Source organism: Callithrix jacchus, chromosome 11 (assembly GCF_049354715.1).
Source record: "Callithrix jacchus isolate 240 chromosome 11, calJac240_pri, whole genome shotgun sequence".
In the NCBI taxonomy this organism is placed as follows: Eukaryota; Metazoa; Chordata; class Mammalia; order Primates; family Cebidae; genus Callithrix; species Callithrix jacchus.
In genome coordinates, this window is record NC_133512.1 from 31,166,826 (window position 1) to 31,182,532 (window position 15,707).

A 15,707-nucleotide genomic window follows, 5' to 3' on the forward strand; every position below is an offset into this window, starting at 1 on the left:
GGCTAATCTCATACTCCAGCACCTCCATTGCAGAGTCTGGTGTAGTTCTTTCTTTCTCACTGCAAGCTAAGGATGAAGGATTCTTTTCGGAGGTCGAGGTGGGCAGATCACTTGAGGCCAGGAGTTCAAGACCAGCCTGGCCAACATGGTGAAATTCCATCTGTATTAAAAATATAAAAATTAACCAGGCATGGTTGTGGGTACCTGTAATCCCAGCTCCTCAGGAGGCTGAGGCAGAAGAATCACATCTCAGTGAGCCAAGATTGTGCCACTGCACTCCAGCCTGGGTGACAGAGCGAGACTGCATCTCAAAAAAAAAAAAAGAATTCTTCAGCCAGTGCACGCCCCACTGCCGCGAGTGGTCTCCTGCCCTTTTTCTTTTTCGTTTTTTTTCTTTTTAAAATTTGTATTATTTTAATTATTTTTATGTGCAGAAAACTCAACAGTGTACATTTAACCCAGTTTGGTGGCAAGTTCTTTAGCCTTTGCCTTTTCAAACGTGGTGATGTGAGCCACAGACTTGGGACCCAGGACATTGCCTCTACAGTGATGGCATATCTCATCATATCTGTTGTTGTAGTTGGTCCTGATAGCTTCCACCAGCTTAGCCAAAGCGCCTTTGTCTTCCCAGTTAACTTGTGTGAAGGTCACAGTGGTGCAGGTCTTCCTGTGGAGTACACGTCCCAGTTTTGGCTTCCCCTTGATAATGCAGGGGAAGGGACCCCCACTTTACGACATAAGGCAGGCAGGAAGACAACCAGCTCGATGGGATCCATGTCGTGTGCAATCACCATGTGGTGTTAATCCTTAAAGGCAGAAATAGACAGCAAATGTATGTTTAACAAGGGCTTTCTGAAGCTTGTTGTTAAATTTGGGGAATATAATTCCCCAAATTTAATGCTAATAGGAGAGTTTTCATATTCCGAGGAATTTTTGTGGGGCAGCTCTATGGGGGACAAACATACAGCTTGTCTAATAAAAGCCTTTGTTGTGACTTCCTTCAATGAAAACCACATTAGCTCTCAGAGAAGTGATAATAAAAGTGATTTTTCATTTTTCAAACATCTCATTGAACTTATCAGAATGATGCCTTTACAGAGGAATAGGAATGGGAATCTCATGTTAGATGGAAACCCTGTTCCTTACAGGTGACGTAAAATAAAGCACACCTATTTGAACATCATTTTTTTTTAAACCTTATTTTGTTTCTTGGATATTTTTGTTGAAGCTGAAAAGCTCTTTCTGAGCAGTAAGTGACCTTGACAAAAACTGACTTAGCTCTACAGATGTTTTAAAGTTATAACGGTCAGATGGACACACCTGATTAATACTGTTTTCACACCCAATTCTCTGCTGTTTATTTTAACTTGCGCAACTTGCTTGCATTAACTTGTGCTGACTCTAACTGCCAGTGGAGCATTCTGCAGTAATATTTTTATGACAGCCTTCATACAAAAGTAATTTATGGTATGGTTTGAGCCAAGTTAGTACACTAAAAACTAAAAGGGCTGTTATTTTTTCAAGATTGAACTGGAGGTACTGCCCTTCTAATGCCAAGCAGTAAACCCATGTACACTCTGTCATCATTATATGTAAACATCATTTAATGAATGCTTTCATGGAAAATCACATAAATATACGGAAGAATTACTTTTTTCCTTTTATATTTTCACAGAATGTAAAAGCATAGGAGTTTTTGCCAGCTCAAATATGGTCCTTTTTTTTGCTGGCTTATTGATTTAGAAATGAAAGAATAACCTCTTTTGGGGGGTGGATTTCTAAGCATTTGATATTTTGTTGAAATACCATTCTTATTTCATGATGTTCAAGTACTTTGACAGCTTCTTGTTAATGAGGGTATTGGAATGGGATGGGGTGGGGGTCAGGACTAAGCAGCATATCAGAGGATTTATTTGCCCTTTCTATACAGTCTCAAAGTAGACCCTTGTTCTCAGATTAATTTTCTTTGTAGAGGAGGAAGTACATTTGAATTTCCACATATACTTAAAGAACTTCTGTTTCATATGCAAAGTATAGCATAGAACTTAAAATAAAAATTTCCATTATTATGCTTATGCATCGAAGTATACAAAGACTGGTTCAATAGCTAACAGAACTAACAATAAATGCCTTTTTCAAAGGGGTACCCATTGGAGCTAGGCTATTAAAAGAATTGTGTTTTACTGCCAAGTATCTGAGCTTGCCTAGGCATGCTACACTAGCTGCAAGTCATCTTAGTAATAATGATGTATAGCAGAAAATTGTAATATATATAAGTAGCTTTAAGGAACCTTTTCCTCCAATTGCTCTCTAATGTAATACGTTGGGCTACAGCATAAATAATATCATCAGAAAGGTAACAGAAGAGCAGCAATATATATATTCTTTCATAGGAAGCTAGCCATTCAAAGAGTAAAATACGCTCATGTTTTAATCAACTACTTAGTGATTGCTGGTTAGTATGTTTACTTCTGGAGATAATTTTCAGATTGTCTCTGGTACAAGAACAGAGATCTATAAACTGGCAGCATTTAAATCACAGATTAAAACTCCTCATTCTCTGAAAATGTTCTGAAATTGGATTGTGGTAATAGTTGTACAATTCCTATCCCATTATGTACAGAAAGAACATTTAAATCACTCCTTCAAAAAATGAAACGAAAAATTGCAATCATGAAAATTTTCTCAGTACCATGAGACATATTATGAACCAATATCTGCCTCTTTTTCATGTCCAAAAGTTTCTTTGTGGGAATCCAAATGAGAGAAAAGAGCTTGTTTGTACCAGACGCCTTCAAAGATAATCATTGGGCTATTTTGGATACTCTTAGTTAAGCTCTGTTTATAACATTTTAGGAATTATCTAGCAAAAATAAATACCCCCACTTAGCAAAATATGGATTGGACGTGTTGGAAAGATTATCCCTCATTTAGTGCTTAGAGATGTGTGGGTAGCATATTCTTCCTCTCCTCTTGAAGCCATTTCCCTCTACTTTGTTCAGTCCAACTTCTGCCCAAGTCCCATTCCCCTACCTTCTACTGGTGTCCATGTTCTCCCTCTCTTTTTGGCCCTTTCTCTTCAGGCCAGTTTTTCCCTCTAACCCTCAAGATACCAAATATTCTTTGCTGCCTTCTCCTAGCTTGAACTCTTTGTTAGGGAGTTCTCCTCCCCATGGTAAAAATAAGGACTCTTTCACTCATCGGGGCCACAATATCTCTATTTTATGAGAGGCTGACTAGAAGTTTTGTGTGATATAAAGTTTTCGGACCTGCTCCCAGCTTTGATCTTTACCATGAACATGTGTGACAATTTAATTCTCAAAACAACAACCTTGAGAAGTGGTTATGATTGTTATTCCCATCTTAACCCTGGGGAAGCTGAGATCTCCATATATAACTTTCCCAAGGCCACACAAACTAAGACATAGTTAGGATCCAGGCCAAAAGGTTTGATACAGGACCCCTTCTCCAAACTATTACTCTATGCTACCTATTCAGTAATAATATTTATGGACTCCCTACTATGGGCTGGCATTGTACTAAGTAACTTAATAAATCTCTCATTTAATTGTTAAAACTGTCCTATAATATTAGTATCAATATTTCTGGTCAGTTTCCCTTTTCTGTAACACAAGGCTAAAATACCAGTAACCCCATGTTGTTTCAGTACTTCTCATACCTGTATTATAATACATTATATTTAATGACATTGTATTCCTCAACTAGAAAGTAAGCATACTGAGAATTTGCATTCCAAGTACAAAGCATGCTGTCTGGCACCGAGTAGGCATTCATAAAATATTTGAGGAATGAATACATGCTTCCTTCATATGGTAAATGATACAGTGTATATGATAGTGCCATCCAAACTTCATTGTTATGCAGATGCTATATATGATTAACAATAATCACTCATCTGATTATGCTTAATAGGAAGTAAGATACTCTCGTTTTCTGGATGTGATGTGCATTTTTACAGTGGTTTCTTGCATTGTTGCCCTTGCCTGTGCTTCCCAACCAAAGGTAGACTGTTTTCTGAATATTTCCATGGAAAGAGAAAACCATCTTTTCTTGAAGTTCTATGCCCTATTTAAAAATCTAACCCTAATATAAAAATTAGATGATCTCTAATCTAATTTTTTGAAATCTTAAGCCTCCCAGTTATAAATGCCAGTAATGTGTTGTTGTTATCTGCAGAATATGCATGATGAATAAAGCGCAAAGGTATTGTAGAAAGCTCAAAGAGCCTCAGATGCCGGGCAGGTAAATCAAAACAAAGTGTTGTTAATGATTACACTGGATACTTTCAGAAGAATGAGGAAGATCAATAGATCTACAGAACATTAATCCTGAAAAACATGAGCATCCTGGATTTTATTTGTTTAAGATTGATATAATTGAGTTATATTTTTGAGAGTCTAATGGAAGAGAATCACGTCATCTCTCAGGAAAGCAATCCTCTCAGCTGTGCTAGCCAAGCTTCCTCTAATTCTTTCAATCAATGAAGTAGTTGATATATTCCTGTAAACTTTCTGGGGTCAATTTGTCCATTATTAGGCCTGAAGTTGAACAGCTGGAGAAAGAAAGAAAAATTAAACAACTCCTCTTGCATCAAAATAATATAACTGAGTCTCATTTTAATAAAATCCTAGAGCACATCCTAGAGTCACCTAGCAAGTAACGGGTACTCAATAAACACACTTTGCGTAAATGGATGAAAATCTCAATTTGTGAAAAAGATAAATAAAAATGTGATCATTTACACTCCCCAAAGACTTATCTGTTCATTTGGTTTAGAGTGCTGACCTTAAACATGGATCTTTTCACTGGTATTAGGGAATAAGAATGTGAGCTTTTTCTTTTGAAGTTACTTAGTCCTTTTCCCATCTACAGGGTTATACTTATCACCTCAGCAGCTTATCACTTTACTTACTATGTATATGAGGAGAGGGCTTCTAGTTCCTGAACTTTCATAAGTACCGATTTGTAATTAAAAAAAAATTAAAATCTGCTAGACCACCATGATACATAGATTTAAAATGTGCTTTAATGTATGATGACTTAACATACGTAGTTTTCCCTGCAACATCTGTATTCTGATTTGTAGTCTAATAAACCTTCCTGCAGATGGCATGTGCATAGTTGTTCTGAGGTGTAATACATCAACATAGCATTTCTAAACAGAGAGCAATAATGTATTCAATTAAGGGAGGAAATAAAACATCAAGCCTTTTCTTATAATAAATCTTTTACTAAGCTTCCTACATCACATGTTTACTGAGGAAATAATACATGTCATTCAGATTAAGGGTTACTGTAGACTGCTGAGGGAAACATGAAATTCTGGAGGTTTCAGCAATCCTGTGAAACCCTGAAACATGGAATGTGTACAAATTAGAAAAGGATGTAATATGTGACTAATGATACCTCTTGGGATGCTTTTGGAAGCCATATTTACTGTTATGATCACTAGATTCATTTAAGCTACAGGAGTTGAAAAGCAATACCCTAGTAAGTGAAAAACACCTCTGAGTTCATTAGATGTGGTTGTAATTTAAGCTCTAAAGGCTTTTTTCCTTGCTGTCATTCTTTATATTTCTGGAAATGTGGTACTTGAGCTCCTAATAAAAGTAGTCTACATCATGATCGTATAATCTACAGTTCCTGGAAAGCACATTTACACCTCTACATCTGTAGCTAAAGCTGGGACTGAACAGAAACTTAATTCATCCCAGATGTCACCCACTGAAAGTTCTCGAGTAGGGCTGCTATTCTTAGAATTTTCTAGTCACTGATTATGTTTCAAGCAATGGTATAAATATTCAACCCAGAGCCTCCAAGCCCAAATGTTGTAAACTGTTTCCATATACTATGCCAAGTACAAAATTAATTGAATCCCACAAAGTTAATCCCCAATCCTGTTCCTTCATTTGTGGAAGGAAATAATAGCTATTTTGACAACTACTCATAAGAATTACTACTTATTAAGAATATCCCCAGGATTTATTAAGGGAGCAATATAAAAATGGCCATGTGAAAATAGTTTTGCACCTTTACAAAATTCCTGTTAAAGACATTGTTCATTGTGTATTTAATAATACATTTGAGGCTGGGTGTGGTGGCTCATGCCTGTAATCCCAGCACTTTGGGAGGCTGAGGCAGGTGGATCACGAGGTCAGGAGTTCAAGACCAGCCTGGCCAAGATGATGAAACTCTATCTCTACTAAAAATACAGACATTAGCCAGGCATGGTGGCAGGCACAGTACCTGTAATCCCATCTACTCCAGAGGCTGAGTCAAGAGAATCGCTTGAACCTGGTGCAGAGGTTGCAGTTAGCAGAAGTTATACCACTGCACTCCAGCCTGGGTGACAGACAAGACTCCATCTCAAAATAATAATAATAATAAATCTGAGATTCATCCACCTGACAAATTCCTCTCAAAATGTGTCTCCTGAAAACCTGATGTGTATTTCTCTGTTAAACATAGAGATCTATGAAACCCATTGAATTCTCCCTTCTGTACTGACTACAAAGTTAGAGCTAAACTTCATGCTTAATGGCACTGATACTCTTACTCCAGTTTCCTGATATACATTTTCTTTCTCCTTCCTCTGTGGTGGTCTGTGGAATGGTATTTGTGGTCTCTGAATGCCTGAGTTTGTATGCAAAAGTGTGTGTTACATGTTTTGTTTGTGTGTATATATCTAACTTGCATTTTCTGGGGAGAGAGCACAAAGTTTTCATTAGATTCTCAAAGGGATGCATTACCTCCCCCAATTTAAGGACTTTAATACTCTGGTGTTTATATCTCTGATCTCACCTTTAACTGTTCTGTCTGTATAATAATTATGTTTGCATTATAAACAATCTAAATCCTTTTTTGTAGGGGGAGATGGAAGAAAAGCTAGATGGCAGTAAAAATTATACAAATACAAATACAACAGCATATTTTATTGTCAGGTACTCAGTCTGTTAGTGGGTATGATTTTGGGGGGCTTTCTCCCCCCTCGAAATAATGGATTACATCTTTATGGCATACATCTCTATGAAAATGTAATCTGGTGTCTTTTTTTTTCCAATCTTGAGAAAAAACAAACTATCTAGACAGGTCTATCTAAAAGGTCTCCTATATGAAGCATCTCCTGAATACTATAGGGAGATTATATACATAGAAAATACCATGGTAAAGATACCATGTGACATTGATATACATATTGACTTTGGCACTGAAAAACTCCACTGTGTTGTGTGTGTGCATATATATATATGTGTGTGTGTGTGTGTATATATATATACATATATATGTATATGTATTTATGTATGCATGTATTTTTTTTTTCGGCCAAGGCTGGACTACAGTAGCGCTACTTCTGCTCACTGCAACCTCTGCCTCCCGGGTTCAAGTGAGTCTCTCACCTCAGCCTCTCAGGTTGCTGGGATTATAGGCACCCACCACCACTCCTAGCTAATTTTTGTATTTTTAGTAGAGGCAGGGTCTCATCATGTTGACTAGGCTGATCTCAAATCCCTGACTTCAGGCAATCCACCTGCCTTGGCCTCCCAAAGCGTTGGGATTACAAGGGTGAGCCACTATGCCTAGCCTGTGTTGTACATATTAATGTGAGATTTTATTTTATTTTTATTTTTTAAAAATTTTTTGCAAGGCTGATTGAACATTTGGCTCAAAGCAATTCATCATTTTAAATTTTTTAATTTTTAATTGTGGGTACATATTGTGAGTGTATATATTTATCAACAGGTGAAAGAAGAAAAATCATATAATCATATTAACATATTCAGAAGGCAAATTTGACAAAATTCCACAGATACTGATGATTAAAAACTCTCAGTCAGTTAGCAATAGAGAATAATTACTTCATCTTGATAAAGAACATGTATAAAAATCTTATTGTTAACATCATATTAAATAGTGAAAGACTAAATGCTTTCCCCCAATATTGGGAAAGATGTGTGCTCTTACCACTCTTTCTTTTTTTTTTTTGTCAATTATACTTTAAGTTCCGGGATACATGTGCAGATCTTGCAGGATTGTTACATGGGTATACACACGTCATGGTGGTTTGCTGCCTCCATCTCCCCATCACCTACATTAGGTATTTCTCCTGATGTTATTCCTCCCCAATCTCCCACCCCTTGCTATCCCTCCCCAGTCCCCAACCCCCCAACAGACCCCAGTGTATGATGTTCCTCTCCCTGTGTCCATGTGTTCTCATTGTTCAACACCCACTTATGAGTGAGAACATGCAATGTTTGGTTTTCTGTTCTTGTGTCAGTTTACTGAGAATGATGGTTTCCAGCTTCATCCATGTCCCTGCAAAGGACATGAACTTATCCTTTTTTATGGCTGCATAATATTTCATGGTGTATATGTGCCACATTTTCTTTATCCAGTCTATCATGAATGGGCATTTGGGTTGGTTCCAAGTTTTTGCTATTATAAACAGTGCTGCAGTGAACATATGTGTGCATGTGTCTTTATAAAAGAGTGATTTATAATCCTTTGGGTATATACCCAGTGATGGGATTGCTGGGTCAAATGATATTCCTATTTCTAGATCCTTGAGAAATCACCACACTGTCTTCCATAGTGGTTGAACTAATTTACACTCTCACCAACAATGTAAAAGTATTCTCCAGCATCTGTTGTCTCCAGATTTTTTAATGATTGCCATTCTAACTGGCATGAAATGGTATCTCAATGTGGTTTTGATTTGCATTTCTCTAATGATCAGTGATGATGAGCTTTTTTTCATATGTTTGTTGCCTGCACAAAAGTCTTCTTTTGAAAAGTGTCTGTTCATATTCTTTGCCCACTTTTTATGGGGTTGTTTTTTTCCTTGTAAATGTGTTTTAGCTCTTTGTAGATTCTGGATATTAGCCCTTTGTCAGATGGGTAGCTTGCAATTTTTTTTTCCCATTCTCTTGATTGCCAGTTCACTCTAATGATTGTTTCTTTTGCTGTGCAGAAGCTCTTAAGTTTAATTAGATCCATTTGTCTATTTTGGCTTTTGTTTCCATTGCTTTTGGTGTTTTAGTCATGAAGTCCTTGCCTATGCCTATGTCCTGAATAGTATTGCCTAGGTTTTCTTCTAGGGTTCTTTATGGTGTTAGGTCTTATGTTTAAATCTTTAATCCGTCTGGAGAAAAATATGGAATGCTTCACGAATTTGTGTGTCATCCTTGTGCAGGGGCCATGCTAATCTTCTCTGTATTGTACCAATTTTAGTATATGTGCTGCCGAAGTGAGCAGTAATGTGAGATTTTTAAAGACAACCCCATGACTTGCCTTGCTAATTTGGAAAGTAGATAAGTCCAGTAAAATTTAAACTTGTTCAAAGAAAAAGCCTTGATGAGAAAGAACCTTAGGAGATCAAATAGTAACACTAAACCATTGGAGGAGCAGATATTTTTCCCCCTTGTATAAAATATCTTCCATCTTGATTTTTCAAAATAATTTTTTATGAACATATTGTGAATTACACAGGACACCAACCCTGCTGCTTTGGGAGCAAAAAGACAGAGCTGACAGATGTAGTTATTTGCCAGGAACAACCATGTGAATTTATAAATATTTTACAAGTGCAGCTTTCAGAAGACTGACTTTTACTGCCATATTAATGCAACTTGCAAATTTATAGCCTGGGCATTTGTGGGTTATGAATGTCCAGTATATGAGGCTAGTGCCAAGAACATGGTTTATGTTTTGAAATTCTTTTTTTCTCTGATCACAGACTTTTTGGCTGTTATGATCTGCTTTATAATTCAGCTGCACATGAGGTGCAAGACTACATAATACATCAGTTTCCACTCCCAATGGCTAGACTCATAAATATACTCTTTACAACACAGTTCATGTGACAGAATGACACACAAAGCATAAAAATATCTCTAAAGAGTAGAGAATTAGTGGTAGTAGAAGCAACAGTAGCATGATTCCATGCCTCCAGCCAGATCCATAATATGTGACCTAAAATTATAATTATATGTCATAATATAAAGAAAACTAGAATCATATGTTTTCAGAAATAATGTCTTTGTATATATTAGATCAAAACACTCATGAGTGTTGTCATATGTATTGAAGGCTACACTACTGAAAAGACTTTAGTTACTCTAATCTTTTGGCAAGGAGATTATGGAGGAAGAAACACCACTGCAACTCTTTCCTTGTAAGTTTCTAAGTTGGTTTTCCATCAATTGTGCCCAAAGGAAAAGAATCTTTGTAGCGTTCCAGGCTCTGGAGAAAGAGAAGCAGATTTATCTGGGCTTGAACAAAAAACAGCCTGGGGCGAAATCTTAAAGTGACCAGACTTTGGTCAGAGGGCTCTCCTTTTTCAAGATGTTATTATGATGTAGGCAGAATTGCTGGCTGTTGAAGAAAGTCAGCACTGTTGCCCAACCTTTCTGCCTTCCGCTAAGTAGCTCTGTTACCTTGTACACGTCACTTCTCTGGTTTATAGTTCCTCTTCTCTGAAATGTTGCAGTTGTGCCATATGATTGCAAAATTCTTTCTGGCTATGATTTTTTGTTTCTAATCCATGTGTGCCAACATAGGTAGATATTGATTAACAACATATTAAAATCTGCAATATTGGCTGTTTTATCAGTGTGCACACTTTTCATTTTGTAAAATCTGCCAATGACAAAACACTTCACCGTTTTACTCCCCCATGTCCACTGTTTCTTTCTCTGTATTAAGACTGTAAATTACTCCTAAAAGAAGTCATTGGGACCGCATGCAGTGGCTCATGCCTGTAATCGCAGCACTTTGGGATGCCAAGGCAGGAGGACGGCTTGAGCCGTCTGGGCAACATGGCAAAACCCGATCTCTACAAAAAAATACAAAAGTTAGCCAGGCATGATAATGCATGCCTATTGTCTCAGCTACTTGGGAGGCTGAGGTGAGAGGGTTGCTTGAGGTGAGAGGGTCAAGGCTACAGTGAGCTGTGATGGAGCCACTGTACTGTAGCCTGGGTGACCGAACAAGACCCTGTCTAAAAAAAAAAAAAAAAAAGTTATTGAGAATGTAACCTTAAATAATGGGGAATCTTATGTTCTTACAAAAATTTGTGATTAGTTCAGTGAGTAAAGTTTTTCCAAATTGCCAAAGCTAAATAAATAATACCTCTTTATTCCAAGGCTTGATCCTACTGAGGCTCCCAGACTGATTAATCATGCAGCAGACAGCAAATGGCTTCTTTTTTTTTTTTTTTTGAGGTAGGCTTTCTCTCTTGTTGCCCAGGTTGGAGTACAGTGGTGTGATCTTTGCTCACTGCAACCTCCCTTTCCGGTTCAAGCGATTCTCCTGCCTCAGCCTCCTGAGTAGCTGGGACTACAGGGATGCACCACCACACCTGGCTAACATTTGTATTTTTAGTAGAGACAGGGTTTTCACCATGTTGGCTAGGCTGGTCTTGAACTCCTGACCTTGTGATCCACTCGCCTTAGCATCCCAAAGTGCTGGGATTACAGGTGTGAGCCACCACGCCCCGCCAGCAAACTGCTTCTTATTAGCTGACCCTATACATTTCAATGAAACAGACTGTGAAAAACGACAGATAACCCAAATCTCAGGCAGTAATGATATTAGAAAATACTCTGTTAATGGTTTTACAGACAGCATTTGCTTTAACAATAAAATTCTGTCTACAGCAAATCCTTTTTTTTCCATTTGCTTCTCATCTAAGCGATAAATGTTATCAAATGCTGTTATCGTTACCCAGTTACTTTAAATAATCAGCTTTAAAACTGATTGAATCCATTTTCTTTATCTTATTATCTTAGACCATAGCAATTTTAAAGAACTCAAATAGAATGACAGCAGTCCCTGATCCAGTGTCATATATTTCTTGTTTCTTTTCTTTCTTTTTCTCTTTATCTTGAAATTTCCTTTTTGTTCTACTGTGAAAGTAAAAATCTAAAAGGAAAATAATTAGCTATTCATACTCTTCTAACATAGCCACGTGCTCACATAATAAATGAAACATTACCACAAAAAACTGCTAAAATGACATCCTTATTGCAGGCCCAATTTACTTAATTTTATGTCTTCCAACTGTTAAGACAAGGGCCACTCATTCTATAAGATTAATGGCTGAAATAAATTTAGAATTTAAAAATCATGAGGAAAATATTTATTCATGCAATGTATGGCCAATTTGTGGAATTCGTTAGCCTGGGAGGTCATAGATTCAGTCAAGATGAATTAGAAAAGCTAGATAATTTTATGACCAGTCATAATACTATAGTTGTGAATATTAAGAAAAGGTACTAACAGAATCTCATGCTTCAGAGTACAAGCTGATCATCCTAGGAGCTTTGAAGGACTTCTCTTATTTTTTTATTGATACTCTGAGCAAGTGGCTAGATTCACATTGAGGTTGTACCTCTTCTTGAAAGTAACTACTTTTGTGAACAGGATACCACATTTAGGTCACATTGGGGTTTTGTTGTTGTTGTTGTCTTTGTGACATCACCCAGGCTGGAGTGCAGTGGGGTGATTATGACTCATTGCACCCTTGACCTCTAGGCTGAAGTGATCTTCCTGCTTCAGCCTCCTAAAGTGCTGGGATTACAGGCATGAGCCACCATGCCTGGCCTGTTTTGTTTTTGTTTTTGTTTTGTCTTTTTGTTAATGAAAACCACAAGTGTCTGCTAATACAATACAAAAAGAACAATGAAATGACATGTGAGTTTAAACTTTTGAAAGAGTTTGTTAATTCAATGAGTATTTATTGAGGGCCTATCATGAACCTATCATTGTCCTTGGTGTTTGGAATACAACAAGGAGCAAAACGGAGAAAAATTCTTGCTTTCATGAAAACCCCCTTTTATTTTATTCCAAGGTATTAGTATTGAAGTCTATAATCTTGTGATATGAAATTAGTTCAGAAGTGAATACAGTACAGCTTTTCAAGTGCAGCTCCTCTTGAAGCTATCTGTCCCCATACCCTACTTAAAATAGAGCAACAAATGTTTTTTTTTTGAGACGGAGTTTCGCTCTTGTTACCCAGGCTGGAGTGCAATGGCGCGATCTCAGCTCACCACAACCTCCGCCTCCTGGGTTCAGGCAATTCTCCTGCGTTCAGGCAATTCTCCTGCCTCAGCCTCCTTGCTCTCATTTAAAGAAGGGAAAAATGAGAGACATGTAGTAGTTAGCAGCCCATAAAACTTCTCAAGTCTAGCCTTTCAGATGTTGCTGGGGTCCCTCTATTTAAGAAGCACAAAATGTTTTTTGATTAGGCCCCAGTTCTTCCTAGGCTCAACTCCATTACTTACTGTCCTCTGATGTTCTTCTCAGAGGAAGGAGGTTTATTGTCCTATGGGCTCTTCCCTCTACTCTCTGAGACACTCTCAGTTTTCAATAAAAAATAGCTATGTTTGCAGCCAGGAGGCTTTCTTAGCCTGCTTCCTGAATGTAGAAAACTGGGGTCCAAGAGAAATCTTTTCCTTTTGAACTTTTTTAAGGCCAAGCTTGCAGGGATTTTTATCATTATAACTCTTTTTAAAACTTTGTGAAGCTTTGTGGACCTCCTATGAATGTGATTTGGGCCTATTCCATGCCCTAAAGACCACATCACTTATTCTTTTTGAGATAGCCACTCTCACCTTTGGGCTGCGTACTAGGCTGCTGTGATACATCCTTAAGATTCTAGGCACCACCTTACACCATTCAATGGTTTAACAAGGGGTCTTTCAGCCATACCCTTGATCTGGATCTTCACTGTGAAGTAATTTCCTTTTTTTTCTTTTTGAGACAAGGTCTTGCTCTGTCACCAAGGAAGGAGTGCAATGGTGTAATCATAGCGCACTGCAATTCAAATTCCTGGCCTCAAATGATCACCTCACCTTGGCTTCCCAAAGTGCTGGGGTTACGGGCATGAGCCACTATACCCAGCCAGTCATTTATTACTTTGAGAATCTTTTAATGGCTAGAGATACCAGAAATATGAAGTATTTTCCTCCCAGCTCTCAAGTCCTGGCTCCTTTATATTGCATATGAATTCTGCAGGAAAACTGCACAGTTCTTTCTTCAGCTCATTTCTCTTGTTTTTGTATGATACCTTATACAATTTTTAAAAATCTACTCCTTCAATATTTTGCCAGGCAATCTCCTTAGCTGATTCTCTAGCTGATTCTCTAATTCACTGGGTAAATTTTCTTTTTCTTCTTTTTAGACAGAGTCTTGTTCTGTTGCCCAGGCTGGAGTGCAGTGGTGCAATCTTGGCTCACTGCAAACTCCGCCTCTCAGGTTCAAGTGATTCTCCTGCCTCAGCCTCCTGAGTAGCTGGGATTATAGGTGCTCGCCATCACACTAGGCTAATTTTTGTATTTTTTTGGTAGAGACAGGGTTTCACCATGTTGGTCAGGTTGGTCTTGAACTCCTGACCTCAGATAATCTGCCCGCCTCAGCCTCCCAAAGTGCTGGGATTACAGGCATAAGCCACCATGCCCAGCCCATTGGGAAAAATTTTTCATAGTTTTGCTGTTGTTGCACTGCTATATAATACAGATTGCTATTTTTTCAGAGTGCTATAGCAGTTTCTTACCACTTTTCTTGCTCCTAACGATTTATTCTCTATTTTTTCAATTTTGGCTAACAAGTTTCCTGTCACTAGTCCAGCCTCTATCCATCATCACCTTGTCCCAAAACTAATGCTACATATTTCAGGTTGCTGTAACAGTAGCACTTCAGTTCTAGTACCATTTTCTGTGTCAGTTTTTGCTCCATAATAAACTATCCAAAGCTTTGTGAATTATGATAATATCTTTATTTCTCACAGTTTTGTGGGTTGACTGTGTATTTCTTCCATCAAAAAGGATAGCTAGATTGCCTACGATGATGCTGCACATGTCTGATGATTATTCTATGTCTAGTGAGGTGATAGCCATGAGTCTGTCATCATTAGTTGTCTAGTTCAGGCTCATCCACATGGTATAAAGTCATAGTGCACAAGGGTACACATATGGGAATTTTTGGGCCACCCTTCACAGTCTACAACAATTCTTTTCTTTTCATTTCAGTTTTGCTCATCTTTTTATTCTAGAACTGAGGGAAATTGGCTTTATTAACTGCTTGATTGGTTACCTTACCAGTCATTGAATTTCTTATTATGCTACCTGATCAAGACTATGTGAAGATTTACTAATACTATGCATTTGGCATAATAGTTGTTTGTTACTTCATCAAACTATGTTTCTTTGAATGTTTTTGGTGAGTTTAACACTTCCCAAATTTTATTTGAGAATCCCATACTCAAAATCATCGAGTATAGAATTCTTAGTCTTAGAACTAAGTCTCAGTCTTAGTTCTTTTTTCATTTTTTCTTCTTATTTATTTATTTATATTATACTTTTAGTTCTAGGGTACATGTGCAGAACATGCAGGTTTGTTAAATAGGTATACACATGCCATGGTAGTTTGCTGCATCCATCACCCCATCACCTACATTAGGTATTTCTCCTAATGCAATCGCTCCCCTAGCCCTCCATCCCCGACAGGCCCCAGTGTGTGATGTTCCCCTCTTGTGTCCATGTGTTGTCCTTGTTCAACTCCCATGTATACATGAGAACATGTGATGTTTGGTTTTCTGTTCTTGTGATAGTTTGTTGAGAATGATAGTTTCTAGCTTCATCCATATCCTGGCAAAGGACATGAATGCATCCTTTTTTATGGCTGCATAG

The 15,707-nt window shown here is 37.7% G+C and overlaps 1 protein-coding gene and 1 non-coding gene across 5 annotated transcripts in view; one reads left to right on the forward strand and one right to left on the reverse strand.

The window, feature by feature from the left end:
- Positions 1-15,707, forward strand: part of SKAP2 (src kinase associated phosphoprotein 2) — a 432,987-nt gene that overhangs the window by 157,495 nt on the left and 259,785 nt on the right. Inside the window, exon 1 of one of the 4 annotated variants that reach the window (XM_035253572.3) lies at positions 12,575-12,711. The exons of the other annotated variants lie outside the window; for them this stretch is intronic. Coding sequence (XP_035109463.3) covers positions 12,603-12,711 — 109 coding nt within the window. The 5' untranslated portion in view covers positions 12,575-12,602. Of the gene's footprint in view, positions 1-12,574; positions 12,712-15,707 lie in introns of those variants that run through there. 4 annotated transcript variants of the gene reach the window in all.
- Positions 9,167-9,273, reverse strand: LOC118143907 (U6 spliceosomal RNA). Its single transcript, XR_004728392.1, has one exon. It is a non-coding gene; the product is annotated as a U6 spliceosomal RNA (small nuclear RNA).